At 33.5% G+C, this 26,048-nt stretch overlaps 3 protein-coding genes and 1 pseudogene across 5 annotated transcripts; 3 read left to right on the top strand and 1 right to left on the bottom strand.

Annotated features, from left to right (window-relative positions):
- Positions 1-3,025: 3,025 nt before the first annotated feature.
- LOC112716756 (uncharacterized) lies at positions 3,026-7,648 on the top strand (annotated as a pseudogene).
- Positions 7,649-9,402: 1,754 nt separating this feature from the next.
- Positions 9,403-11,775, bottom strand: LOC112716754 (probable carboxylesterase 11). The gene is made up of 2 exons (XM_025768741.3): positions 10,806-11,775; positions 9,403-10,315 (listed from the first exon to the last, which is right to left on the bottom strand). Exons 1-2 carry the CDS (start codon positions 11,627-11,629, stop codon positions 9,778-9,780), a joined length of 1,362 nt encoding a protein of 453 aa, XP_025624526.1. The 5' UTR covers positions 11,630-11,775; the 3' UTR covers positions 9,403-9,777.
- A 1,334-nt stretch (positions 11,776-13,109) lies between these two features.
- LOC112716753 (peptidyl serine alpha-galactosyltransferase) lies at positions 13,110-20,247 on the top strand. The gene is made up of 8 exons (XM_025768740.3): positions 13,110-13,760; positions 14,876-15,046; positions 15,561-15,804; positions 15,991-16,191; positions 16,357-16,832; positions 17,521-17,685; positions 17,856-18,099; positions 19,064-20,247. Exons 1-8 carry the CDS (start codon positions 13,465-13,467, stop codon positions 19,754-19,756), a joined length of 2,490 nt encoding a protein of 829 aa, XP_025624525.1. The 5' UTR covers positions 13,110-13,464; the 3' UTR covers positions 19,757-20,247.
- Positions 20,248-21,410: 1,163 nt separating this feature from the next.
- Positions 21,411-25,016, top strand: LOC112716749 (uncharacterized). 3 transcript variants are annotated; one of them, XM_025768735.3, is made up of 9 exons: positions 21,413-21,693; positions 22,227-22,808; positions 22,944-23,327; positions 23,402-23,460; positions 23,547-23,621; positions 23,872-23,947; positions 24,079-24,141; positions 24,248-24,358; positions 24,626-25,016. In XM_025768735.3, the coding sequence occupies exons 1-9, from the start codon at positions 21,616-21,618 to the stop codon at positions 24,818-24,820; spliced, it is 1,623 nt and encodes a 540-aa protein (XP_025624520.1). In that variant the 5' UTR covers positions 21,413-21,615; the 3' UTR covers positions 24,821-25,016. The 3 variants fall into 3 exon arrangements, with proteins under 3 accessions (XP_025624522.1, XP_025624520.1, XP_025624519.1); XM_025768734.3 differs by having other exon boundaries at positions 21,414-21,693; positions 22,941-23,327; XM_025768737.3 differs by lacking the exon at positions 23,547-23,621 and having other exon boundaries at positions 21,411-21,693; positions 22,941-23,327.
- Positions 25,017-26,048: the final 1,032 nt, after the last annotated feature.

The following is a 26,048-nucleotide window of genomic DNA, read 5'->3' as shown; positions in this document are numbered from 1 at the left end:
AATTTTTAAAATTATCTCTAAATTTTTTTTGTTTTAATTTTATCTCTAAAATTTTTTATTTTGTATCAAATATATCCCTGATGTTTAATCTAGCTACAAAAAATAAGTATATAAAATTTAAAATGGTTAATATTAATTTATATGTTTTTAATGGTTTTTTTAAATGAAAATTTTTAGAACACATTTTAACTAATTTAAAAAATAAATAAATAAATATGTCTTGTTATATAAAGATAAAATCAACTATTCAGATTATTTCTCTTTATACATTAATAGACTATACTTATTTAATATTTGAATTATTTCTTTTAATTTTTGTCTTGTTCCAAGTTAATATTTAATATATAAAAAATATAGGGATAAGTATGATTTTGGTCCCTAATGTAGAAGCTGAAAATTTATTTCGTCTCCGGCTTTTTTTTCGCTCCAAAATAATCCCCAAAATTTCAGTTTATTTTAAAATCGTCTTTCGAACAAAAATACCCTTCTCCCTTCACCCAAAATCAACCAAAATCGGTTTAAGCATTGGGCAGTTGTGTATCTCATGATTTAGGCCTTGTATCTCATGATCAGGAATGAAAATTTTACGCTATTTCTACTGTTCTGTATATGATTGCATTGTCTCTTTGCTTCCTCTTCTATTTTTTTAATTATGGATTGTATTTTTTAATACTTAACATGACTAAGTAGTGGAATATGATTCCTTCCCCCTGCTTAAATTGTTTGTCTATCTTATACATCTTATCTTAACAAGAACTGCAAGATGGGTTAGTTGTCTTGTGGCAAAATATATTGGTGGACTAGAAATTTTACATCTTGAGCTATTCTTCATCTAGATAAGGCCATTAAAATCAATTTATATTAAAAGCTAATGAAAATATTATCACACAAATGGGTAATTAAGATCTTACAAAGTTACAATTCTATAATTTTACTGCATAATTATTGTTGTATAGTTGTCTTCTTTTTCCTTGCTTTATCATCGAAACTTATTTTCTATTCAGTCTTTTTATAAACTATTACAATTGCATTCAATCTTCTCAGTAATTACAATTTCAACTACTAATAATTATACACAATGTATTCTTACTCATACTCATCTTCATTTCTTCACCTAGAAAATGAATCATCATCACTACTATTTCAACAGCAAACTTTTATAAATATCATTGATCACATTTAAGTTCTCATTCAATGGTACATCTATTTATCTATTTATAAAAGCTGCTACTAATTTTTTCCACAATAAATTTAAATCATTTTTTTTAGTAATTCTAATGATTTGACAAAAAATTAAAATCAACCGATCATTATTTAGTAAAATATTTTTAAAAAATTAAAACAAAATTTTTATCTATTATTATTCAATTGAAACATTAAGTACTAATTAAATGTAATAAATATACATTAAAAGTGTCATAATAATGATAATTATAAAAAATTTCAGTTACAAATATTCAAATTCTACAACTTATACATATTAAAACTCTTACTACTCTTTATTTCTTAGTCTCTTATATTAATTGTCAAAAATTTTTTAAATTTAATATAACATTTTTATATGTTTTTTATTCTCATTCATTCATTTTTTTAATTATTTACAAAAAAAAATACAAGAGGTAGGAAATTAAAATTCCAAGAGTTAATGAATGCAAAACACATTACTGTAAAGAATGATAAGAAATTTAAAAAAAGATTTTAAGTAAAGATTAAAAAATATAAATTATGTCCCAAACATCTAAAAACTAAAAATAACATTAATATATACAAACATATAAATAGAATGTAAACAAATAAAAAAATAAAAAAATATTTTTTTATAAACAAATTGATTATATAAACTAAAATATAAAATATAATTGATGATAAGACATAGTATTTATATGATATGGTTGTTGAAATAATAAATGAAAATAAAATTATATCATCGTAAAAATATAATTTTTTTAAACTAATATGTATATATATATAGTATCATATATCGTAGTAATTTTAAAGCTCGTATATTTTACTTTTACATCACAAAAATTGTAAATATTTGTGTAAATAATGACTCAAATTTACAACTTTTTTATTTAATTTTGGTAATTACTCATGTTTTCAGCAAAAGTTTTAATACATGCAAAAAGTTTGTGGTACTCTATCACTGCAGCATAAAAAACATGTCACTATATTAAGGAACATGAATTGTTTCGCTATATTAAAAAATGATAAATAAACAACAACGTTGTTCTAATTAAGGAATTGTTTTTTTTGTGACTAATTAAGGAATTGTTTATTTCATCTAACAATTGACTGAATTTAAAGTATTTCAGACAAATATTTTTATTTATTGTATTTATTTTAAGATCTTATTTAGGTAAACTTTTAAGAAAAAAATTTTTTTTAGTTATCTTTTTTTAAAAATTTTATGGAAAAGTAAAAGTAATTTTATATTTGAATATCTTATGCAAAAAGATCTTTTTATTTATCAATTATGTTTGTGTATAACAATATAAAAATACTTTTTTGTTTATTTATTACATGAAAAATATCTTATTTTTAAGGAAAAAAATCTTTTGAAAAAAGATGTAAATTATATCTTCTCAAAAAATGTTTTTGTTTTCATTTTTCTAGTACTTTTACTTTTACTACTAAAAATTTGCTAAACACACTAAAAAATAAAAAATAATTTTTTTCACTGAAAAAGTTTTTTTTAACAAAATAATAACGTCCAAATAAATACTAAGTAAATTTGTATTATTTTAAGTAAATAATTTTTTTTTATGATATACTATGCAAAATTATTAAGACAAAAATTATTTGAAAAATGTTAGAGATAAAATACTTTTAGTGAAAAAAATGAAGAGTTAGTTAATGTTGTTCAAATGCAAAATAAAATGCAAAGAAAAAATATTTATATAACTAAATATTGTCTTAATTATTATTTTTTAATTTATTATTTTATTTATTTTAATTTTTTTTGGTAACAAAACAATGCAAAAATACTAAAGATAAAAGATAAACTAAACACAATCACACAAATGATACAATTTCCTAAATTACTCTATATATTTATTTCCTAAACTAATTAAAATGACCAAATTGCTCTTTGCCCTAATCTCTATATATAATTTCCAATTGTTCTTCACCAAGTTAGCAAAATAAATAAAGAAGGAGGGGAGAGAGCATGTGTGCGTGTGGGAGAAGAAGAAGAGAGAAGAGAAAGCCCGCCGATTCTGCCACTGCCGTTGTAGACGTTGTCGCTGCCGCTTGTCTCAGCTGCGTATCACTAAGTCAAACTGAGGTGCTATTCCGTCAAATCCTAGGCCATGTGACTTTGAGTAATTCGTGATTTTGATCGTGGTTTTAAGAAATCGAACGTGTTTTAATGCGATTGGGCACTGTATTGTGGTTAGATATAAGAATGTGGAATAGGAGCTAAACCCTCTCATTACTGATTTACTTAAGAGTAACTTGGGTTGAAATAGCCTAGTTGTTAGAATTGTGGATTAGTTTGAGAGGATTTAGGGGTAACTTAGTTAAATATGCACGTCCAAAGTTCAAAAAACTAGATTGGTGATTCTTGTTAGCTAATCTATGATTAGCATTAAGCTTATGTTAGTCTTGTAAATGGTTAATTAAGATTTAGGTTGAAATGTAGCTTTATGTGACTAAAGAGCTAATTGGATTAGATTGTATATAAACTTTTTGGGAACTTCTTTGTACTTACAATCTTACATATGTTACTTTTGTACTTTCCGATGATTAGTTGTCTAATTTTATTTTGTTTTAAGAGAATGTTCCATCTTAGTTAAGTGAGAATAACAATATGGAGGCTTATATGTATATTTCTAGTTATTCACAGTTTGAGAAGGGTACTAATGCTCTCACCAGTTGTGAGTATTACATGGTAACTGGTAAGTGTTAGGTTAAACACTATAGGGGATCAAATATAATCCTAGTAAGCCTGGAGGAAGGTAAGTATTAATTTACCCTTTTTCCTATGTAATGTCTCTTTCTTGAGACCTTTTATTTTGGATATGATGGTGTGTTATGGCCTTTTCTGTTGCCATTTGTAGCATGATTTGATGCTCACTGGACTCTATCCAAATTTGGATGTTTAGAGTCCAAAAGACATGCCATCGAAGAAAAAGCATGTATTGTCATGTTGATATTTGGGCATAAGCTCGACTATATTTTGGGCACATTGTATAAGTCAATGTGCTTTATCTTTAATTTATTGGTTTAAATCTTGAGCTATCATAATAAGCTCTTCTTCTTTCAATAAAAAATAGGCATGTGCATTGTTTGGTGCTGGAAAGACAATTCTGAATTCGTTGATGTTAATGACTTATTGTAGGGATGGTCACTCCTCGTGCAGACAGTAAACTGAAGCATAAGAGGGATGAAGAACAAACCCAAATCCAATGTTGGGAGGAGGAAGAGCCAGAGAATCATGGTAATGAGATCCTTGGCAACCCTTCTCTCAAGGGGGGTCTTATTAAAAAGGTTATTTTCACCCTCACAACCTTCATTTGCATTTGTATGTGATGTTTAGTTCAGTTTGTGTTTAAGTTATATAATTTGGTTTATATTGTGTTATTGTGACATTATGTTATTGATGTTCGGACTCAGTTTGAATATTTGAAGCTAAGTAGTACTTATGTAAATCATATTCAAAAGAAAGAATTGAAAAAGCCTAGGCTGTATAGGCATGTGGCTGTCCTAAAACATACACTATGAAACTGACTACAAAGTTGGCCCAGCCGCCCAGCCCATATACTTGACCTGTTGACCAGATGGGTTAGGATGGCCTGTCATAGCTGAAGCCTGAAGTTATTTCCATTTGCAGAATGTGTCTTTTCTTTCTCTGCTCATCAAATATAGGGTAAGCTGCCAATTTAAATTTAGCACCCGAAAGTTTATGGTACCGCCAAAAAAGCCGCCAGAAAGAACGGCACTCGTGGATCCTGAAAGATCTTAACAGAATCTTACATGTGCCAAAATGGTGGTTTACACTTAAATATACTTTCAAGTTTTGGGGGTGCTATAAATTTGCGAGTATTTTACACGTTACATGCACCTTCTATTTTCAGTCTTGCTGTGGTATGCTCCATGCCTTAGTTTGTGCTTTTACATCCCAAGGTATAACAAATAGTTTGAAGTACATTTTGCTTTGTTACAGACAAAGCTTAGCAAATGTGATGAATCAATGGGGCCCAAAGAACATGCTACTACAATGGTGGGGCTTGCAGGAATTCCTGTATCTCCTTGCTACCCGGACTCAAAAGGTGGAGTCTATTTTGTTCTTGAGAAAGCCTCGCTGGTTGCTGCTTATGTTGGAAAGGTATTCTTTTTATTATATTTTTATAATCTGTAAAGTTGAAAGTTGATTTGCGCTTTTAATGGAAAGATTTTCGTGCCTCTTTCTTTGTTCCTTACTTAGTTTTTCTCCCATTTTTCTTAGTAGTGATAAGAATGAAACTGCTTTGTGATAAATATGAAACTAAATACTTTGTAATTTTCATGCTATATCTAAATTCATTTTTCTTTTCGTGAACTCTTTCAGAGGTACCAGATTTTAAATCCAGATGAGCATGCTAATTTCCTTCGAAGGAAAAACAAGAACCCTTATGATTATAGGCCTGATATTGTGCATGAGGTTAGTAGAACCAGCCGTGTTCATCCTCTTTTCTCTCTGTTGGGTAATTGTAAAACCTTGTTTTGAGTGTTGATCTGTTCATATTTCTCTGTCCGGGGGTATAAATATTGTTCCTTTGTGCTATGGGTATATACTTTTTTTCTCCCCTTTCATTTTGATTTGAATTTATTTTTATCTAATTTAAGAGGGTTTTTTATTTTCTTTTTACTTCCCTTTTTATCAAGCAGCCATTGTTTTATTTTTTTTTTCATTTTTTATTTAACTTTCTTTTATTCATATTATCATTAGGCCCTTCTTCAAATTATGGGTAGTCGGCTTTGCATGGCTGGGTAGGTTGCGTGGTGTGTTCATTAGGACTGATGAAGGAATACTAATCCGAGTTGAACCAAACACCCAGATACCAAAGACTCTTGGAAGCTTTTGCAACATGATGGGTGAGTTTTATTTCAGATAAATCTGTTATTCCATTCTTCTTTCATTATTATGGTTCACCATTAAAGTCATGTACCTAATTTATTCTTATTTTTATGAATCTTTAATTATAATTGTAGCTGAGCTACTGCAAAAGTTCAGCATCAAGTCAAAGGGTAAACGTGGAAAACTTTTGCGCCTAATTGAAAATCCTGTAACTCAACACCTACCCGTTAACTCTCGTAAGATTGGTGAGTTTTCTTCTATAAACCACTGATATTTTCATCCTTGTTATAAAAATTCTTATGTATAGCTTTTCTTGTGTTTAGGGCTTTCTGTCAGTTCACCTAAGGCTGTTCAAATAAACGACTACCTCGCTGCTGCTAATCAAGATGAGAACCTTGTGTTTGTGGTATGCTTAATGCCTTTGTATATATTTAATGATAGGGACAAAGACAGAGACATGGACACAAATTTGTGTCTAACTTGTTTGGCAATAGTTGAGGACAAGACAAAATATTTTAGGTGGACATGATTACTCCTAGCTGGACCACTGCCGGAAAAGTAGTCGGCCATTGGATCCTTGCCAAAAAGAGGTTGCTGACGGCAAAGGTCTGGCAGTCGGCGGTGGTGCTCCGGTGGGAGCAATGAGGTAAATATTGTGTCCCCAAGTTGTCTTCAGTGTTCCCAATTTTCAAGGTACACAAAATACACAAATTTTAGTATCTATTTCCATGTCTCTGGAACCAAATACAATTTTGTGTCCGGTCTCTTGTCTTAGTCTCAGAGTCTCAGTCTTAGTATCAGTATCCTGGCCACCAAAACAAACTTGTGAGATTTTGTTGAGGTCATCGACTAACTTGCGTGCTTCTGTTATTGAGGTTGGTGCAATGGCTCATGGAAAGATTGATGCTGAATATGTTGATGATTTTATATCAGGTTTGTATTGCAAACTATTCATGTCACTGGTTTACATTCTCAGTTCTTGAGTAAATAAAGAAAGACTACAATCTATTTGCTCATTATTCTTCTTTGAGCTTTTGCATAGACTTGATATCATTCTAGATATTTGAATGCATTATGGTTGTATGTTTGCTAGGTAGCCCGTACTTGCATTGAATAGTTTGTTTGGTGTCCTAAAATTCAGTATGTCGATTTTGTTAGGGGGCTCGTTGGTAGTTGGCTACAAGAATTAAGTTGTTTCTTATTTCTTATTTATGTTATATGGATATTTACAGTTTCTGCATTGCCCTTGAGTGCTGGGACTTGTCTGAGACGTATCTGCGTTGCATTGGAGAGGAATCAGAAGATTCACTGATTAATAGTTCGACTTATTTTCTGTTGCCATGTATATTTGTACAGGTTGGTAACATCTCCAATTTTGATAGCTATAGGCCCAGAAAGTTTGATCAGGAAAGTTCTTTGTAGTTAATTATTATTTATTAGCTTCTTGTTTATTATTCTGGAAACAATTCTTTTTCAGTTGATTTTGGGGCAGTTTGTCTGCCATTAATGTAAATGACACTTAATGGTGTCTCTCTTGGTCACTTCTTTCTAATCAGTAATAGTAAGAATCTTAACAATTATTGTCAATTTGTCATGTTCTTATTGCATCTGGGCTGCCTTTGATTTTCAATTAAAGTAACTTATTGACAAAAAGTAATTAAATAAATAAATAATAAAGTGAGTGTTGAAGAAGGTTGGGTTCAGGTTGAAAAACTGAAACTCTGAAAGTAAGAGCCGAAGAAGGTTGGCTATAAGTTAAAATTGGAAGTGAAGAAAGTTGAAGGTAAGGGAAAATAGAAGTGCAAGCTTGAAGTTTCACAATGAGATATCACAATACCTGAAAAATCATATTATTGCAAATTTACATATCCAATATCTATGCTTTTCTTGTTAAATAATTTTATTGTAATATAATTAATTATTCATAATAGTATTAGATAGTGTTATTTATGAAATGTCAATTTAATTATATGCAGAACTTTGAATTGTGTTGATTAATTACACGGTCATGTTGGCCCAGTTGTGCATACCACGTCGTGGACGCCAAACTTGTCATCCTCTTTTCCATATCGTTTGCATCAACAATTTCTATTTGACTTCAAATGCTTCTCTTATTTTCTTTTTATTTTATGTCTGTTTCGTTATTCATCCGAATATCACTTTTAATTAGTTTTCCCCGAAAGAAATTTTTTTACGAAAAGAAAATTGAAAAGGGCAGAAGCAATTTGCCCCCTGCAAGTTGCTTTTAAATTTTTCAACCGAAAACATCACACGTTGATAATAAGAAAGAAGAGATTGATTGCAAATATTTCTTTTTCGTTATGTAGTAAAGTGATCTTACAATAGTTTCTAGCTTGCTTTTTTTTTGTTCTTTTACACAACACAAACATACACACCACTACTAATATGGGTTCTATAACTTCCTTGTGAGGCAGCAGATTCTGCCACTGGGTCCAAGCCTTGGCTGCAGTTTCTAGCTTGCTTGAAACTAAAGTTGTAGTACAATTTTTAAAAAAGAAATATAATTCTATGTCTAGTTAGTCCGTATAACAAATGGTTATACAGTACATTCAGCAGAGATGCCACCCAGGCAAAATACGCCAAAAAAAAAAGTAACATATTGATCACTGGGCATACTTCACTGAGTCACACTGGCTCCTCATTCCCTCAAATGCTTCCAATATTTTGAGATCAACAAGCCAAATTGGTTTGGCTTCGGCATGAAGATAGTTATAAGTTTTAACCAGACTATCTCTTAATTCGCGTTCAGATTCTGCCTTTGATACAGAATAAATAGATAGAAAGACAGAAATAGGAAGACAAAAATAAAGACAGAGACATTTTTCTTTGACTCTACAACCAAACAAATTTTGGTATCTACTAACTCCATCTTTCTATCTTAGAGACAATATCCAAACATAGCTTTAAAGCTATATTAGAGGATCCTCTAATGGAGCTTCCAATGGTTCTTCTCACCAGAAACCAAGTGGTGGAACCAGTGGGGCCAATTACCTCAACATATTTGTGATAATAGCCCAAGGAAATCATGTTAAGACCATAGCATATTTATAGTCGCAGTAGGACTTCAACAATTGTCTGTAGTGGAGGCAAAACATTGTGCCCAACAAAGCAAACTATGCAAGAACATGCTTTATTATTAAAGAAACTCGATACTTCATCTATGATCATCACTAAACCGTACCTCATGGGTAAAAAAGTCGTTTTAATCTGAACTCTAAATCCTATCGAGAAACAAGGACAACTCTTGTACAAAATTTAACTATGACCCACCATTACTACAAGGAGATTAGATAGAATAAGAAAATGGATTGGAGACTACATTGTCATACTTATGCTAAAGGAGCATTGCACTAAATTTTATACCCTTTATACCCTTCCATAAGATAGTACATCATAATACAGGGGAAAAATGAACTGGGTGGCTTCCAACTGTTGTGTGCATGAGATAAATGCATCTCACTGATTCAACTAATCCCACTCTCAGATAACTCTATCTTATAAAAAAGCAACAACAGGTGGATTGAACATAGAACCTGTCAACACCTAGGACGGCAGGACATAAGCATTAAAACAAATTAACTAATATGCCACCAAACCCCCAATTAATTTGGTAGCGCAAGAGATATCTAAAGCTAATTTCGAAAACAAGGTCAATATTTTCTCACTGATCAGCATCTTAATATGGGATATCATACTCAATACGAGAATTCGTGACCCCTAAGTGAGGTATATTTCTTGACCCAGATGGCGATGTCCTCAGCACAAGCCTGGGCCTCTGGGGTTTTGATAAGTACATCAAGCGTTGCAAATTCATGGACTGCATCTTTATACTCCAGAACAGGCGCATCAACATTCACTTTCCTGAGCTGCTCCGAGTAAGCGATGGCTCGGTCCCTCATCCAGTCAAGTTCCGCTACCACTGTCAATGTTGGAGGCATCAACTTCAAGGGAGGACCCCGGCCTGGGGCAAGGGGATTGGCTTCTGGATGGTCGAGGTTAAATTTTTCCTCGTTTAGGAAAAGTTTCCATGCTAACATACACATAGCCTTGTCATAAAAGTAAGACTTTGCCAACTTTATTTCAGAATGAGTGGGCACACTTCCAATGAAAAATGGATACATCAGGACCTGTGCTACCACCTTGACAGGGTCCAGAAGTTTGCCGGCTTCTACAGCTTTTCGAGCCACATAGTCGGCAATATTTGCACCACAACTCACACCTAGAAGAATACACCTGATTCAAAATCAAAGTGGAAAAAGTGGTTACTAACAAGCTTCCAAGAGGAAACATGAAAGGAAGAAGTTAAGGTACAGAAACATGTCTTTGCTTCATTTAAACTATTCACAAATCACGTCCTCTTCATATATTTGGTTTAAGCTTCTCTGTTGTTGTAGACTAAGGGAGCATCTTATATTCTTATTACTAAGAAGTTCATAACTTGTTTAGAGACTATGATGTTCTAATCAAAAATCATAATCATGTCTTGCTGTTCTGCTATAACTTGGTTAGACCTAAACAAGCAAATGTTAACTTAAATTTGCTGGCCAATCAGCATCGACATTTAAACGAAACAATCAATGTATACAAAGGAAGAAAATCATATCCTATATAGTTCACTGATAACTAGGATCCTATCATGTCAAATTTCAATACAAATAGCTTAAACAGAGCAATCTACAAGGGAAAAATCAATATGATAAACTCAAGGAAAAAGAAAAGAAACCTCGATGGATTTGCATGAGCAGCGAGCCATGGCTCCACAACCGCAGCTCCAAACGAATCAACAATAGCCTTGTGAGCATCCAACTTCCTAACCTCCATGGACCTGCTACACTCCGCCAAATTCGCCTGCTTCGCCAGCCAATTCAGAACCTTGAACCCGTCCTCGAATGCAGCCGGATACTGGTTCTCCGGTGCCAGCCGGTAACTCACCGCCACAACAATCGCGTCGCACAGCTTTGCGATCCGCCGGCAGAACAAATCATTCGCCACCGAGTCACTACTCCCGCTCACCCAACCTCCTCCATGAAACTGCACAATCACCGGCAGCTTTCTCCGGCGGCCTCCCGGCGCCGGCGAGTATCCAAGGTACCCTCCGCCACCGGATGCGGAGCTCAATCCCTCTCCCGTAGGGCCGAGGCTGTTCCGTCGAGGCTCCTCCCTCGGCGTCGCCCCCGCTCGCCGCGACGCGAGCGACGCCTTTTCGGCGCGGATTAATCCAGGTCCTGCCTGAGCTAATTTGTTTGTAGAGTCAGTTATGGATTTGAGATGGTGAGGCTTTGAACCTCGTGCAAGTTCGGGTTCGGCGAGTGCTGACTCGGGTAGGAATATTCGTACGGAGAGGGACGTGAAGGTGTCAATGTGAATGTCCTTGGTGGCGACGCCGTCGGAGAAGGATGGGTTTGCGGCTGCGACGGATTCGCCGGGCCTGGACGTGACTCCGAACGGGTCGGATTCTTGAAGCGAGTCTTGGATCCGATTCTGCAAACGCTGCTTCAATAGAAACTTGAAGAAGACGCTGTAGAGCTTCACCGCCACGGTCGGCATTTCCTTTTTCCCCCAACCCAAGTAACCGGAAAACGGAGGGGTATTCTGGGGATTTTGATTATCACGATAAATGCATGGGTTAATTATTACGATTAGTCTTGAAATTCATAAATTACGTGGGAATTAGGGGTCTTTGGTTGTTTTGATTTTGGTTCCCCTAGCTAATTGCTCGTTGTAATGTGAAGGTTGTTGAGATTGAATCATGGAATCGAGCACAATACAGAAACAATGCAGAGATAGAGATAGAAGGAGGTTGTCAATAACTCCTTAAAATGTTATGAATAATTATTATGAAAAATATTATTTTAATAACCAAAAATTATAGTAACAACTAACAAGTAGAGTAGTAGAGTGAATTCTCTAAATTGCCCTTTCAAAAAATTAAAAACACTCCATGCAGATTCTTCTTCTCATGCATGCAAATTCATCGTCTTCTCCATCCAGAAACTCAAATTTAGTATTAAGATCAAAGTGACACCAACTATGGTAGGTAAAAACAGTAAAACACTGCGGCAACGCCAGCGTCCTATACTGTTGTTCTTGTTGCTTAGTGTTAAAGAATGAACATTGCATTGACAAAAGTGTCTACCAGTAAGAAAAATAAACTACTGATAACAGAAATAATTTAGATTTTAAATGGTTAAATATACTAATAAATATATTTATTTCTTATAATATAATATTTTAAAGAATAATTATATAACAAGTTTAATTTATATTCTAATAAAATTTTATATGTCAAATCATTTAAAGATTTTTAATTAATAACTTTATATAAAAATATCTGCATATGAGTTTTTATCTTAATTTTATTGACTTAATAGAAAAATTAATTTATTGATGATTTAAAATTATGAAGCAATTTGATTAATTTTAAAATTAAGATACTAATATGATTACGATGTAAAAATTAAAGAAAAAATAAATTTGTTATCTTAACTTTTTAGATGATTTAAGCCAAAGATATGGTTCAAGTCTAAGTGTATCAATTTATTAATTCCAACTAAGTGGACAAAATATGCTCTTCAGATTCATCCTTTCTGCAAAAGAGCCATTAAGATCAATATATGTAGTAACCGGTTATTAAGTTATTTTAGTAATTAAATTTAATCAAATTAATTTATTAATTTAAAATTAATAATAAAAATAAAAAAATAAAAATAACGACATAAAAAATTAATTAGATTTAGTTATAAAAATAATATATAAAATATATACTAAAATATATTCTATTTATCTTTTGGTTATAAAAGAGAGCTTGTTTTAAACTTATGAGTTATGACGTTTGTGTTTGTTTTGGATTATGCAAATAACTTATTTAAAGTATTATAGATTGAATATCGTATTTATTTTCAATAATTTTCATTAAAATAATAATGTTTTATTTGGTATGTTAAATTATGAAATTCTTAGAATTTGTTTGACTCGCAATTATTTTTTATTATAATACTTTAAATAAATAAACGTCTATTTTCTATTTACAATTATTTTTTAAAAAAATTATAGAAATCGAAAAAAAAAATGCAAGAGTGACAAAAAGTTTCTTTGGCGATCGTATACTTGTTAATCTCACAGTATAGCCAGCGTTACCATTACCAACAACACGTTTTTCCAGATTCATAATAACAATAATTAATTACTACTATTGTAGATCGTAGGCAATTAATTGAACTCTTCAATTATTCAATACTTTATAGTAGCAAATTCAATACTATAAATACAAATCTCAACGCTTCAATTTTGACTTGACAACAAGAACAACAAGCCAGGCATGAAATCCAGATCTTCAAGCTTCAGGAAACACCAATTTCACATCTAGCTCAGAGGAGAAAACAATGGCGAGAGTGTTAATTGTTTCTTTTTTAGTGGGAATTGTGGTTTGCATTGGGTTTAGCGAAGCGGCGAGGAAGCATGAATGGAGGCTCCACACGCTGTTTTCTGTTGAGTGTCAGAACTACTTCGACTGGCAGACGGTTGGGCTCATGAACAGTTACAGGAAGGCCAAGCAGCCCGGGCCCATAACCCGTCTCCTGAGTTGTACGGATGAGGAGAAGAAGAACTATAGAGGGATGCATTTGGCGCCAACGTTTGAGGTTCCTTCTATGAGCAAGCATCCCAGAACTGGTGACTGGTAATCTTCTTTTTTTTTTTTTTTGATGTGATGGTGTGATTAGTGGTAGAAGTTATCCAAATCTAGTAGCTTTTGAAACGATCAATTAGTGTTCAAGTTAAGTTCTGGTGGTGACTGGTAAAATTGATCACTCTCAATTTTAGGTTACATCGACAATCACTTAGTGTTCAAAGATATTAATTAAGCAAGCATTGTATTATTTCTTGATTAATGATGATACATATACTCTCCTGATTATCCTCGTAATTTCTGAACTAGAAAAATATTCAAATGCATTGAATAATTTGAAAACATCAAAAGGCATTTGGTTTGAAGTTGTTAGGAAGATGATTAGGAGGATGCATTTATTAGAGGATAAATCATCTGTTATTTCGTTCTTTTAGTATATGTATATGTTTGAGTTTAGAAGGTGAACCTTGGCACAATGAGAAGGATGATAAGGTTTTTGCCTTGTGACCTGAATGTAGATTGATTGATGTGTTTTGTTGAGAATGAATGCTAATGGTGCCGTTGACTTTAGTTTCTGATTGATTGGCCTATGTTGTTTAGTAGGACATCCTTTTTTTTTAGCTCTGCAACAATGTGTCGCATGTATAGTTATGTGATAGCTGCTAGTATTGTTCTTCTTTCTTAGGTATGTTTTATGTTGGGATGTGTATGTTCTTGAAATGGATTGTGGGCTGCTGTCGTAGCTAAATTGTTCTTTTAAACTAAGGGTAGAGATTTGTGTTTATAGAAGTTTTGATTGGTAGAATTCCTACTTGTTGTTTTAAAAGTGCTTCAATGAGTAGTGACATCTTATGAGGTTTGTAAGAAGTTTGCTGATATCTCTTCTGAGTGTTGAAACTCAGATCTCTAAGCTTACTCTTTTCAGCAATTAGTGAAGGGTCTTAGATAAGTATTGTTTACTGATCTTGCTACATTATCGATGTGTTTTTTTTGTTGTACTTTTGGTATTTTGGAAAAGTTTTGTGCTCTCTGCTGTTCTCTGTTCAAATGTTTTGAGTTTTATTGCTTCATTGTGCCGAATCAAACACATTCATACCTCCTTGCAAATGAAGAGTAATTCCTCTGTCATATGAGCATGAGATATTAACTCTATGTCCGCTATTCAGGTACCCTGCAATAAACAAACCAGCTGGGGTTTTGCACTGGCTCAAACATAGTAAAGATGCAAAAAATGTTGATTGGGTTGTCATTCTGGATGCAGACATGATAATCAGAGGCCCAATTTTACCTTGGGAGCTTGGTGCAGAGAAAGGAAGACCTGTTGCCGCATATTATGGGTAATCACTAATTTCTTACTCATTTCTCATTCAATATATTTACTCCCTTTTCCCTTTAACAATTTGTTATGGAATTTTTATTCATAGTGTAAAATGGATTAAGCTTTACAGTAGGAGCACTTCCCTTCCTTGCCTTTAAATGTAAATCAAAACACACAAACTCACCCTTAATAATAATAAGAGTGTTAGAAGCTAGATAATACCTCCCACTACCAGTTGAACATATTTGTAGAAGAAGGATGATGATAATGGCATTGTGCGCCTTAACACGCGGCAGTACGTATACTATGAAAATATTAGAGTTTGGGATGCCTAGGTCTTTTATATGTATCTCATCTTTAAATGTATCACATATAAGAGAATCGAAAGTTCAAAGTGCAAACTAGGGTGCTTTGCTTGAACCTATGAAATGCATTTAAGTATCTTCAAGCACAAAAAAACTATAAATTTGTAGTGTGTTTCTTTCTCAGGCACTATCATTGAAACTTGCCATATTCCAAAATTCTTTCTTCAGGTACTTACGAGGTTGTGACAATATTTTGGCTCAACTGCATACGAAACACCCAGAACTTTGCGACAAAGTTGGTGGGCTTTTGGCCTTTCATATAGATGACCTCCGAGCTTTCGCACCATTGTGGCTTTCCAAAACAGAAGAAGTGAGGGAAGATAAGGCACACTGGGCAACAAACATAACTGGTGACATCTATGGGAAAGGATGGATCAGTGAGATGTATGGCTACTCTTTTGGTGCTGCTGAAGTGAGTCAAATTCATTGCCTTAAAATGATTGAATTAATTTTTTATTTTATTATATTTACTAAACTCTACTCAAACCATTTAGCACTCCATTTGTAGTGCTTGACTATTCAACTTTTGCTGATTATTTTCTTTGCTTTCTTTTCTTCTTTCAATCTACACTGTTGGATTCCACCCTTCTGTTTACAGATAGGACTTCGGCACAAGATCAATGATAACTTGATGATCTACCCAGGTTACGTTCCTCGGGAGGGAATTGAACCGATTCTTCTTCACTATGGGCTTCCATTTAGTGTAGGAAATTGGTCATTTAATAAATTGGCTCACCATGAAGATGGAGTTGTTTATGAATGTGGCCGTCTTTTTCCAGAACCCCCTTATCCCAGGGAGGTATGTAAACAAGTATACTTATGGGAGGAAATTTACGTGTGATGGTTTAACTAATAATAATAATGATAAATGCGTAATGCTTTAGTTCTAATATACTGAATATATGGCACAATAAATTTAGCATTGGTTTCCCAAGTTTTGCTGAAAATAGAAAGTTTCTTGCAGGTAAGGCAGATGGAACTTGACCCTAATCGAAGGCGAGGACTATTTCTAAGTATAGAGTGCATAAATATTATAAATGAGGGTCTTCTGCTGCAGCATGCAGCAAATGGTTGTCCTAAACCTACTTGGTCTAAATATTTGAACTTTTTGAAAAGCAAAGCCTTTGCTGAACTAACGAAGCCAAAATATCCAACTCCTGCTACTTTACAAATGATGGAGGATACCAAAGAAGATGACAATGCTCTTGATGCTGAGAAGCCGCAACCTAAAATTCATACTGTTTTTTCCACAGAATGTACCACATACTTTGATTGGCAGACAGTAGGACTTATGCACAGTTTCCGATTGAGTGGGCAGCCAGGAAATATCACTAGACTTCTTAGCTGCACAGATGAAGACTTGAAGCAATATAAGGGCCATGATCTGGCTCCTACCCATTATGTTCCCTCTATGAGCCGACATCCATTAACAGGAGACTGGTAATTATGTATCTCTGCTATTCAATTCAAGTTGTGCTGTTCTAACCTTTTTCCTGTTAGTTGCTTGTCATGTCTGAACTGATATTTACAGTTTGACTGACTTTGTTGGACGAAGTGATTATCATTAGTAGTTGCAAAATCAGGCACGGAACAAGCAAAGAATTAACTTTTGTGGTATAATTATTTTAAGGATACTAATTTAGATCAAATTCAATCTCCGTGGTTCATCACTATGACCAATGACTATCTTCAAATTCTAACTGAAACAATATATGCCATGACGAAGCTCATTATCTACATTAGTTTGCGTTTTTTTCCCCTTTGTTTTTTTTTTTTTTTTCAATTGTGTTTATTTCTCAGAAGTCAGCTATATGTGATCATTATATCAAAATTGTGCTTGATTTTGGTATTCTAAATTATGGTTTATGGATTATTCTATTATTGTTTCAGGATACCCTCAGATGTTGTCCAAATAATCTTCATATATTTATTTAGTACTGCAGAACTGCTTAGTCTGTGTTATATCAATTCATGTTTGATTTTGATTACCTAAATTATATACAAGATCTCTTGTGCCTCAACTCTTTATGTGCTGTTATTGAGAGCCTACCACTATTAAATGCTTCACTCGCCTGTATGATTTAGATTATAGGAAAAAAAAACATGATTTTCTGTCTCTTTGTTTTAGGTATCCAGCAATTAATAAACCTGCTGCTGTACTTCACTGGCTTAACCATGCAAATATTGATGCTGAGTTCATAGTGATTCTTGATGCTGATATGATCTTGAGAGGCCCGATTACACCATGGGAATTCAAGGCTGCTCGTGGCCGTCCAGTTTCAACTCCCTATGAGTAAGCTTGCCGAAGTTGATTTATGTTTATGGGATCTGTTAATTTTGTTTTCCTGGAGATGCGATTTTGATGACTAGAGTTTGCATGAATCCATCCATATATGTTTCTCATGATGTCTGTTTCTCTTGCATCCTCGGGGTGACTTATTTACTTTTTCCTGTTATTGGTAGCTACCTCATTGGCTGTGACAACGAGCTTGCCAAATTGCACACTAGCCATCCTGAGGCTTGTGACAAGGTTGGTGGTGTAATCATTATGCACATAGATGATCTTCGGAAATTCGCTTTGCTATGGCTACATAAAACTGAGGAAGTCCGAGCTGATAGAGCTCATTATGCAAGAAATATAACAGGAGACATATATGAATCTGGTTGGATCAGTGAGATGTATGGCTACTCATTTGGAGCAGCCGAGGTATTTTCTCTTACTTTTTACATACTTTGTTATGCATACTCTACTGACCTGTTTATGCTTATGGGTTCCATAGTGTTACAAATACAACCTAAGGTCCAGCATCTCCTCCTTAAGCCTTTAAAGCATTAATCAATTCTGTAGCTTGGCTCTTTGCTAGAGATCATTTGCTATTGAGTAACTAAGATGCATATGAACACAAACGTTTTTGTTCGTCTTCTTTGAATTGGGTAGCTATTGCTCCTACATGTTTTGGCCACCAACCACACAATTTTCAAAATTCAGTAGTAGCTTCTTTGAATCTATAAATATAAGCATACCTTTTGCAATCATGTTTACTTTTATTGTTCTCTGCAAACACTAGCGAAGACCAATCTAGTAAACAAACATGAATCGAACTTATGTTTGGTTTTTTAGATAGCCAAAATAGAGTTAGCATATGTAATTGCACACACATACACTGAATAATCTTAGTTAAGAAGAAACACACTCGTGGTTTAGAATTAATTAGGGGGAGTGAATATTGCAACAACTAATTCAAACAAACTCTTTCATTCTTCTATCAGAAAAGAAGGGAAAAGTGTTTGATAATTTCAAACAAATGATGGTGGCAGACTTTGAAACAAAGCTATTGTTGAGTGGCGATTGACTTAAGGGTGTTCCGTCATGCATCTAGATGCAAATAAGACAAGTAGATAAAGGGTATATTATTTATTAGAAAACCATTCTTGAGCTGTGAACTCTTACACCTAACAGGTGAAGTTTTTTGGAGAACTGGTCATTGTCATGATTTTAGAGCCTCTATAGTCAAAGTTCTGGATTGAAATGATTCATTTCATTGCCTATCATTCTGCTTTATGTCTTTCTCTCTAATGGCATGTCGTGTTATGTATTGTATGCTATGTAATTACTTCCTTTCTAGTATAAAGAAACTTCACCGCTATAACCAGTAATGTTATTGATGCAGCTAAAATTGAAGCATACTGTAAACAATGAGATACTGATATACCCAGGATATGTACCTGCACCGGGGGTCAAATATCGAGTTTTTCACTATGGGTTACGTTTTGGTACTGGGAATTGGAGTTTTGACAAGGCAGATTGGCGGGACGTTGACATGGTCAACAGATGCTGGGCAAAGTTCCCAGACCCACCAGATCTATCGACACTTGATCGAGCCAATGAGGATGGTTTTCAGCGTGATCTGCTCAGCATTGAATGTGCAAAAACACTTAATGAAGCACTGACTTTGCATCATGAGAGAAGATGCCCCAATGCGAATTCTTTATCCCCACCAAAAGAGGATCAAAGAACAGAAGAAAGCGGCATGTCAAGGAAATTTGGCATTGTAGATGAAAGTACTGATTCAATAAGCAATCATATCTCAGTAAATCATTCTGAGCAACTGAGAAAGGATTCTGAGGATTTGGATAGTGTTCCAAAAGACGAGATGCCAAGCTCTTTCAGATTCTGGGTGATATTCCTATGGGCCTTTTCCGGATGTGGCTTCGTTGTTGTCGTTTATATGGTGTATTCAGGTCATAAAAGAAGAGGATCAAGGGCAAAACCCCATAGAACACGGAGAAGAAGTGTTCATACAGGATTCATGGAAATGAACGGTCGTGACCGACATAGCCGTGGCCTCGACGTACCTCTGTAACATTCTGATCCTTTTCTTTCCCATATTGTAATGCCGGGTGGTCAGAATTTGACTCTGCAGTTCAAATTGAAGGATTAGTAGGCATGTTCCTTGACTGAGCCTATATTGTTCATTCCTACAAAGCAAGCAAGCAATGTTGATTGTTGACCATCCAAGAGGCCTCCCATTTGATGTTTTCTTTGGACATTAATGATTGAGAAAGTTTACAGGGAGAAACTAATATTCTGTTATTGAATTTGAGAGTGCTTGTATTATTTTTGTACCCAAAAATGATAAGATGTAACGTTAGTAATGTAGAGAAAGTGACTGAAGCATGCACCTTCAAGTTCAACTTGGATGATCATGCAGAATAGGTGAGTGAGAATATGTATACATTTCACTTTTTCTTTATGCCTTGGGATACAAAGGCATTTTGAGCTCTGACATAGTATTATTATACTTTGCCCATTGAATAACTCACCTTGTATCATTTATGTAAAATTTTCCACCTCTTTTACTGTTCTCCCATCTATTTTAATTTCTCATATTATTTTCTTCCTTCTCCTAATCAATGCTGCTTAGTGGAAAATACTGTGTCCCTATCCCCATTATTCATCCATCTATCCCTTGATCGTTATCTCCAAAAACAATTAGAGTACCATGTATTAGAAAAGTGAAAACGTTATATTATTATAAAATAATAAATAGGACAATGAAAGTATCCCTTGAAGAGTTGAAGATGCTACGTATGCATCAATTCTAGCAACAATTATTCAGAAAATTCTCAATTTTTTCTCTAAAATTAATGTTAAACTGTGATATCTTATTATATATCATTTTTTACATCTTCTTTCAACCAAAATTGACATTGTTATTTTATAATAGGAAAATTCAACAGAAAAAAAATCATGTACAATGAACATATGTTTTAAAAAAATTTAGTAAAAATTTTTATTCTTTACTCGATTCTATTTTTTAGCAAAACATTTTTTTTTGTCCCACTTAAAAAAATGACTAGAATCTATTCTCGTAATATTCCATCTCATTACCATTCAACTCTAGCAAATCATCCACACTACAAACTCCTTCTAGTACATATGCATCAAAATGGCTTATATATTATTTTCAAATTACCAACTATAGACATCCATAGATAAATTAGTCAATATCCTAAGCTAGTTATTTTCACCAAGGCGATGTTGCAACTAACTGTGGTTCAGCATTGTTACATCTTAACCTTCTACAACTTTGACACTTTGTAGTTGCCACCAACTTTCTCTTAAAACCCTTTTAATACGAGGCTTGAAAAAATGTTACATCCATATCAAAGAACTCTCTTCCTAGGTTGAAAAGTTGAACCACAACAACATTTTTTATTTGAATTGAAGGCAAGCTTCACCAAATTCAAACATAGCCGTTAGAGAATTTTCTTTCATTTTTTTTAATTGTCTCAATTCTCAAATATGTGGGCCCAAACTTGGGCTCCTCTTCCAACCGTTTTGTTAGTGGGCCCTACACATATACTTTGCAAACTTGTAAAAGTTTACACACGACGCTCTCACTGCACATCTTGTTTTTAATTAATTTATTTATTTTATAATATGTTAAAGTTGTGTCAGCTTTTCCACATCGTATTGGACACAGAATGCCTTTATTATTTTGAATTTCAAATTTGAATGTGTACAAAACAAACGGCCACATTAGCATAAAAATATTAATAGAAGAATAATACTACTAACATTAACATGGTGAATCACATCATATCATATCATATATCATCATAGTAATATTAATTATGATTATAATTTGTTATTGTTAGTGGTAAAGTTTGGACCTTTCTCAGGTTATAGTTACTACGTTGCGTAGTGAAACTGAAAAACATGGGGGACTCAGCTTGTCTCATGCAAATGCAACAACCATTCTGTTATGCTTCTGGGATTATCAATGAAGCCAATGAGGTTAATTCAAGAACTTGTCTCATATTATATTCTCATTCTTTAGTTTTAGCTGGTGTTAGTTTCTTATTTCACTAACTGCTTGCAGATTTTGTCTTAGTTTCTTTGTTTTTTGGATAATTTAGGGTGCAATTGATCAATAATAAACTACTTATTCTTTTGCTATTTTGACTGTTTTCTTTGTTTTCCTTTTTTTAACCTAAATTTTTCCTTAAATTTTCACTTGAATGCATGTGATTTTGAAAGAATGGGAACAGAAGATGAAAATTTCTAATTCGAGCTGGTATTCATTTCTTTTCTCATTATATGAACTGCTTGAAATTGCAAATCTTTGCTTAGGAACCCTATATCTGATTTTTCATGGACCATGAATTTTGCTTATTATTTTTTTTGTTAATCATTTGATGAGTTAGGTTTTCACATGCATGATATTATTGGGTGCAATTAATCATGAAAACTTGAAAAGACATTGTTTTTTTTTCTTCTCTATGTTGTATGAAGGTGTTTTACCTTGAAAAAACTGTGAAACTTTTCAGAGAAACCCGATTCATGCATTGGGGCAATCATCAGTTTCCTTTGGGAGGTTCATGTCAGAATCTCTTGCATGGGAGAAATGGTCAAGCTTCTCTCACAACCGCTACGTCGAAGAGGCAGAGAGGTTCTCAAGGCCTGGCTCAGTTGCTCAGAAGAAGGCCTTCTTTGAAGCTCACTACAAGAAACTCGCCGCTCAAAAGGCGGCTGCAGCAGCATTGCTCGAACAAGCAAACAATGCTGCTGCACAAAACAATAATGAAGATGAGCATGTCGACGAAGTTGCAAACAATGATGTTGCACAAAACAATGCTATTGATGATAATTCAGAGAGAAGAAGTTCAAGCACTAGATTGGTTGTCAAAGAAGAACAAGATTCCATTATCAGTGCCAATGGGAATTACTCAGTTTCGGATTTAGAGGCAAGTAGTACTATTTTGCCTCAAAGTAACAAGGTAGAAGAAGCTGTGTCAAAGATGGAAGAAGAACCTTTGGTTGGGAATTCAATGAAGATTGAATTGCAAAGCCAAAATGAAGATGCTGAAAAGATCCTTGAAACAACTCCAATTATGACACCATTACTGAAGGTGGTTATTGATATTACTTTCTTGGTTCACAATGTTTGTCTTTTTAGAAAATTTAATCTTAGTGTTTTATTCTTTGGTTTGATTGTTTAAGAATCAAGATCATAACATTGATTTAATATTTGATTATTTCAGCAGGGTTCAAGATATGATCAAGAAATTTTGCCTTCAGTTAGCAAGAAGAAACCACCAGTTTCTTCCTTCAAATTGCTAAAGAGCAATGCAACCTCCAAAGTTGCTTCTACACCAATCAAATCAACAGCAGCTACTCTTTCTTCAAAGAGAGATAACAGTAATATTGCTGCTACCCCAACTAGCAGCAGCAACAAGCATGCTTCATTACTAAGCTCTGCTGATAAAAGAAGATCTACTCCTTACAAGTCGGTCAATTTTACGCCGATTAGAGAACTTAATAGATTGACTGCATCAGTCATGAAGAAATTTGAAAGTGCAAGAGCTAGTGCTGGTTCCTCAAAGGCTTCAAAGGATGCATCATTAACTCCTCTAAGAACACCAACTATGGTTTGTCAGATTCTTTGCCATGTCTTTCACAATCTATATTTCTATGGTGTTAAAGTGTTGTCTTTTAAACGCAGACTTATAAGAAGGAGATGCCGATGCATTCTGCATTGACCCCATTAACAGAAAAGAAAAGGTACCTAATTCTAATAAGTTGTTAATTATGATGTAAAACTGTTTTTATATCCTGATTAGGTGCATTTGAGTTTTGTTAAACCATAGGAACAAAACTCCTCTTGATTTATCAAGCACAGGCAAAAATACAGCCAGCTCTAAATGGCACTTGCTCTCAACAGAGTAAGTCATTTCCACTCTGATTGAAGGTGTTATAAGATTTTTCATTGTGCTATATGGATTTGGATTGTTTCTATGTTCAAATGTTATCCATGCCAGACATAATGTAGAGTTTGTCAATAGTTGAAACATGCTATCTTTAGTTTCAAGGACCACAAATTTACACAACCTATCTCTGGCTTAAAGAAGTTTTATGGCTTTTGTGAATACTCTTCTTTACATTAGTATTTACAATGTTTCTACTTGAATGCAGAAATAAAATGAGATCCCCAATGATATCCTCACCTTTCAGCTTGAGGACAGAAGAAAGGGCTGCAAGAAGAAAGAAGGTTCTGCCATCAATCAAATTTAGTTTGTTATCAGCTTTAATTAACCTTATTACAAATAAAAATGAGAATTAATTAACTGAGTTACTAAATTACTTGCCTTTCCTTTCTCTATTGATCTAAATCAATTTCAGAAACTTGAAGAAAAGTTCAATGCCAATGAGGCACAAAAAGTGCAACTTCATACAAAACTCAAGGTTGGATGACAAATAAAATTTAATACCAAGTGTCTGTTACTATGAACAATATCTAGTTCCTCAGTTCAGTTTAAGCACCAAATCATTCAATCCCCTCATTTTGCAGGAAAAAGCAGAGACAGAGATCAGAAAACTTCGCCAAAGTTTTTGCTTCAAAGCAAGGCCACTACCTGATTTTTACAAGGAAAGGAAAGAATCAAACAAGGAGACACAGAAGGTATCTTAAACTGTTTGCAATAATAATATAATCTTCATTCCCATTTTCTCCTCAAGCTTTGTTTGGTTAAAAATATTGTTCTTAATCTCCATGCGGTTCCGGATAATTGAGTCCTTATAAAATTTGATTTGGTTCTTAGAACAACAAAATTCTGTTTTCTGTCCTATTTTCTCTTTCATTTTCACAAGATCCTGAAAATGAAAATAGAAAATAAAAACGCAAACCAAACACACTCTTAATTTTTCTAATTGTAATTTATACTTTCAGGATCCACAGATACAATCTGAATCAAGAAAGGCTACTCCTCATAGTCAGAGACCTTACAATGGCAGTGGCACCATCAAGAACTTCCAGGAAAAGACTCAGCGCCGCACCTTTGCTCATCATCTGAGTACTACTCTTGAGAATACATCACCAAATATTCAACAAGGAAACCTCAAGAATAGGAATCACAAACAATGATCATGCTTCATGATGTAGCAGATGAAAGATCAGTTTGAACTTGTAAATGTAGCTTGAAGGAAATGCACCACATTAGGCACCATTTGTTCTCTGTTGTATTCTTGGTATATAACACAACATTAGTAACCAACTCTGACTGTTGTTCTTCCTTTTGTTTTTTGTATCCTCAATATATTCAATTGAGCTATTCTTACAATCCTTTTTTCGTTCTCTTTATAATTTGGAAAGAATAAGAAAGTAAAAATATCTAATGAATCACACTGTATACTTTAGAACTTATTCATGCACACTAGCTAATTAAGTAATTTGATACGGAAGTACTTTTTGGTCCTTTATCAATAAAAATACAGTTAGACGAAATTCATAATTCGGAATCACATTGCATCATTTAAAAAACTGCACTTTACTCGAGCTTTCTCTGTGAAAATACTCTCCATCCGATCCTAACCTAAATTAATGTGATTAATAGCTAATGCAACATTTTAATTTATAGGTTATTAGTTTTAATCAATATTACAAATTAAATAAAAGTATCAAAAATAGTTTTCTATATGATATTTATGGAATTTTTGCAACATAAAACCGTAGCTTAGTGATTTTGAACATCATGCAAAATAATAATAATAATAATAATAATAATAATAATAATAATAATAATAATAAATTTCCACTACTTGTATTGTACATGTTATATTTTGAAATATCTATTTATCTATTATAATATGTAAAAACTAAAAAGAGATGCAAATAGTGTTTAGTGTTTACAGTGAGTAAATAATACGTTTAAACAGTTGGTTGATGCATTGGTAATATATTCCTATTTTTAATTGCTTCTCTTCTTTGATGGTTTGAGCTGGAAACTTTCAACTGTTCACTTATAAAGTGGGATAAACATAGTTGTTGCTGCATTATTGACTAATTTTTGTTATTTTTCTAACAAAACATGCAATTCTTAATCAACAATGCATAAGAAAATAGAGAAAAAAACAAATCTTAGACCATAGGTTTAACCGTTTATGGGTGCAAAACAACTAATCTCATTCCTCCAATATATAAATTCCAAGCAAGGTAATTCAACAATATTTATAGCATGTGTTACATGTAAAGAAAATTTTTTAAATCCCAAAAAACAAAATACATGCATTCAAAAGAGATTAGAGTGGCTATGGATGAATTAAACCCCAATAATAAGGAGCTGCTGTCAACTCATGGAGAAGGTTAGCGAATG

This window comes from Arachis hypogaea, chromosome 10 (assembly GCF_003086295.3).
Source record: "Arachis hypogaea cultivar Tifrunner chromosome 10, arahy.Tifrunner.gnm2.J5K5, whole genome shotgun sequence".
Taxonomy (NCBI): domain Eukaryota; kingdom Viridiplantae; phylum Streptophyta; class Magnoliopsida; order Fabales; family Fabaceae; genus Arachis; species Arachis hypogaea.
This window is presented reverse-complemented; position numbering and strand designations above follow the sequence as displayed.

Excerpts from the sequence above, each read along its gene's own strand:
- LOC112716754 (XM_025768741.3), bottom strand. The coding sequence starts at position 11,629 with ATGCCGACCGTGGCGGTGAAGCTCTACAGCGTCTTCTTCAAGTTTCTA. Across the intron at positions 10,316-10,805 it reads GCTCATGCAAATCCATCGAG|GTGTATTCTTCTAGGTGTGA; the intron begins GTTTCTTTTCTT and ends ATTTTGAATCAG.
- LOC112716753 (XM_025768740.3), top strand. The coding sequence starts at position 13,465 with ATGGCGAGAGTGTTAATTGTTTCTTTTTTAGTGGGAATTGTGGTTTGC. Across the intron at positions 16,833-17,520 it reads CATCCATTAACAGGAGACTG|GTATCCAGCAATTAATAAAC; the intron begins GTAATTATGTAT and ends TCTTTGTTTTAG. Across the intron at positions 18,100-19,063 it reads ACTCATTTGGAGCAGCCGAG|CTAAAATTGAAGCATACTGT; the intron begins GTATTTTCTCTT and ends TTATTGATGCAG.
- LOC112716749 (XM_025768734.3), top strand. The coding sequence starts at position 21,616 with ATGGGGGACTCAGCTTGTCTCATGCAAATGCAACAACCATTCTGTTAT. Across the intron at positions 23,461-23,546 it reads CCATTAACAGAAAAGAAAAG|GAACAAAACTCCTCTTGATT; the intron begins GTACCTAATTCT and ends GTTAAACCATAG. Across the intron at positions 23,622-23,871 it reads TGGCACTTGCTCTCAACAGA|AAATAAAATGAGATCCCCAA; the intron begins GTAAGTCATTTC and ends ACTTGAATGCAG.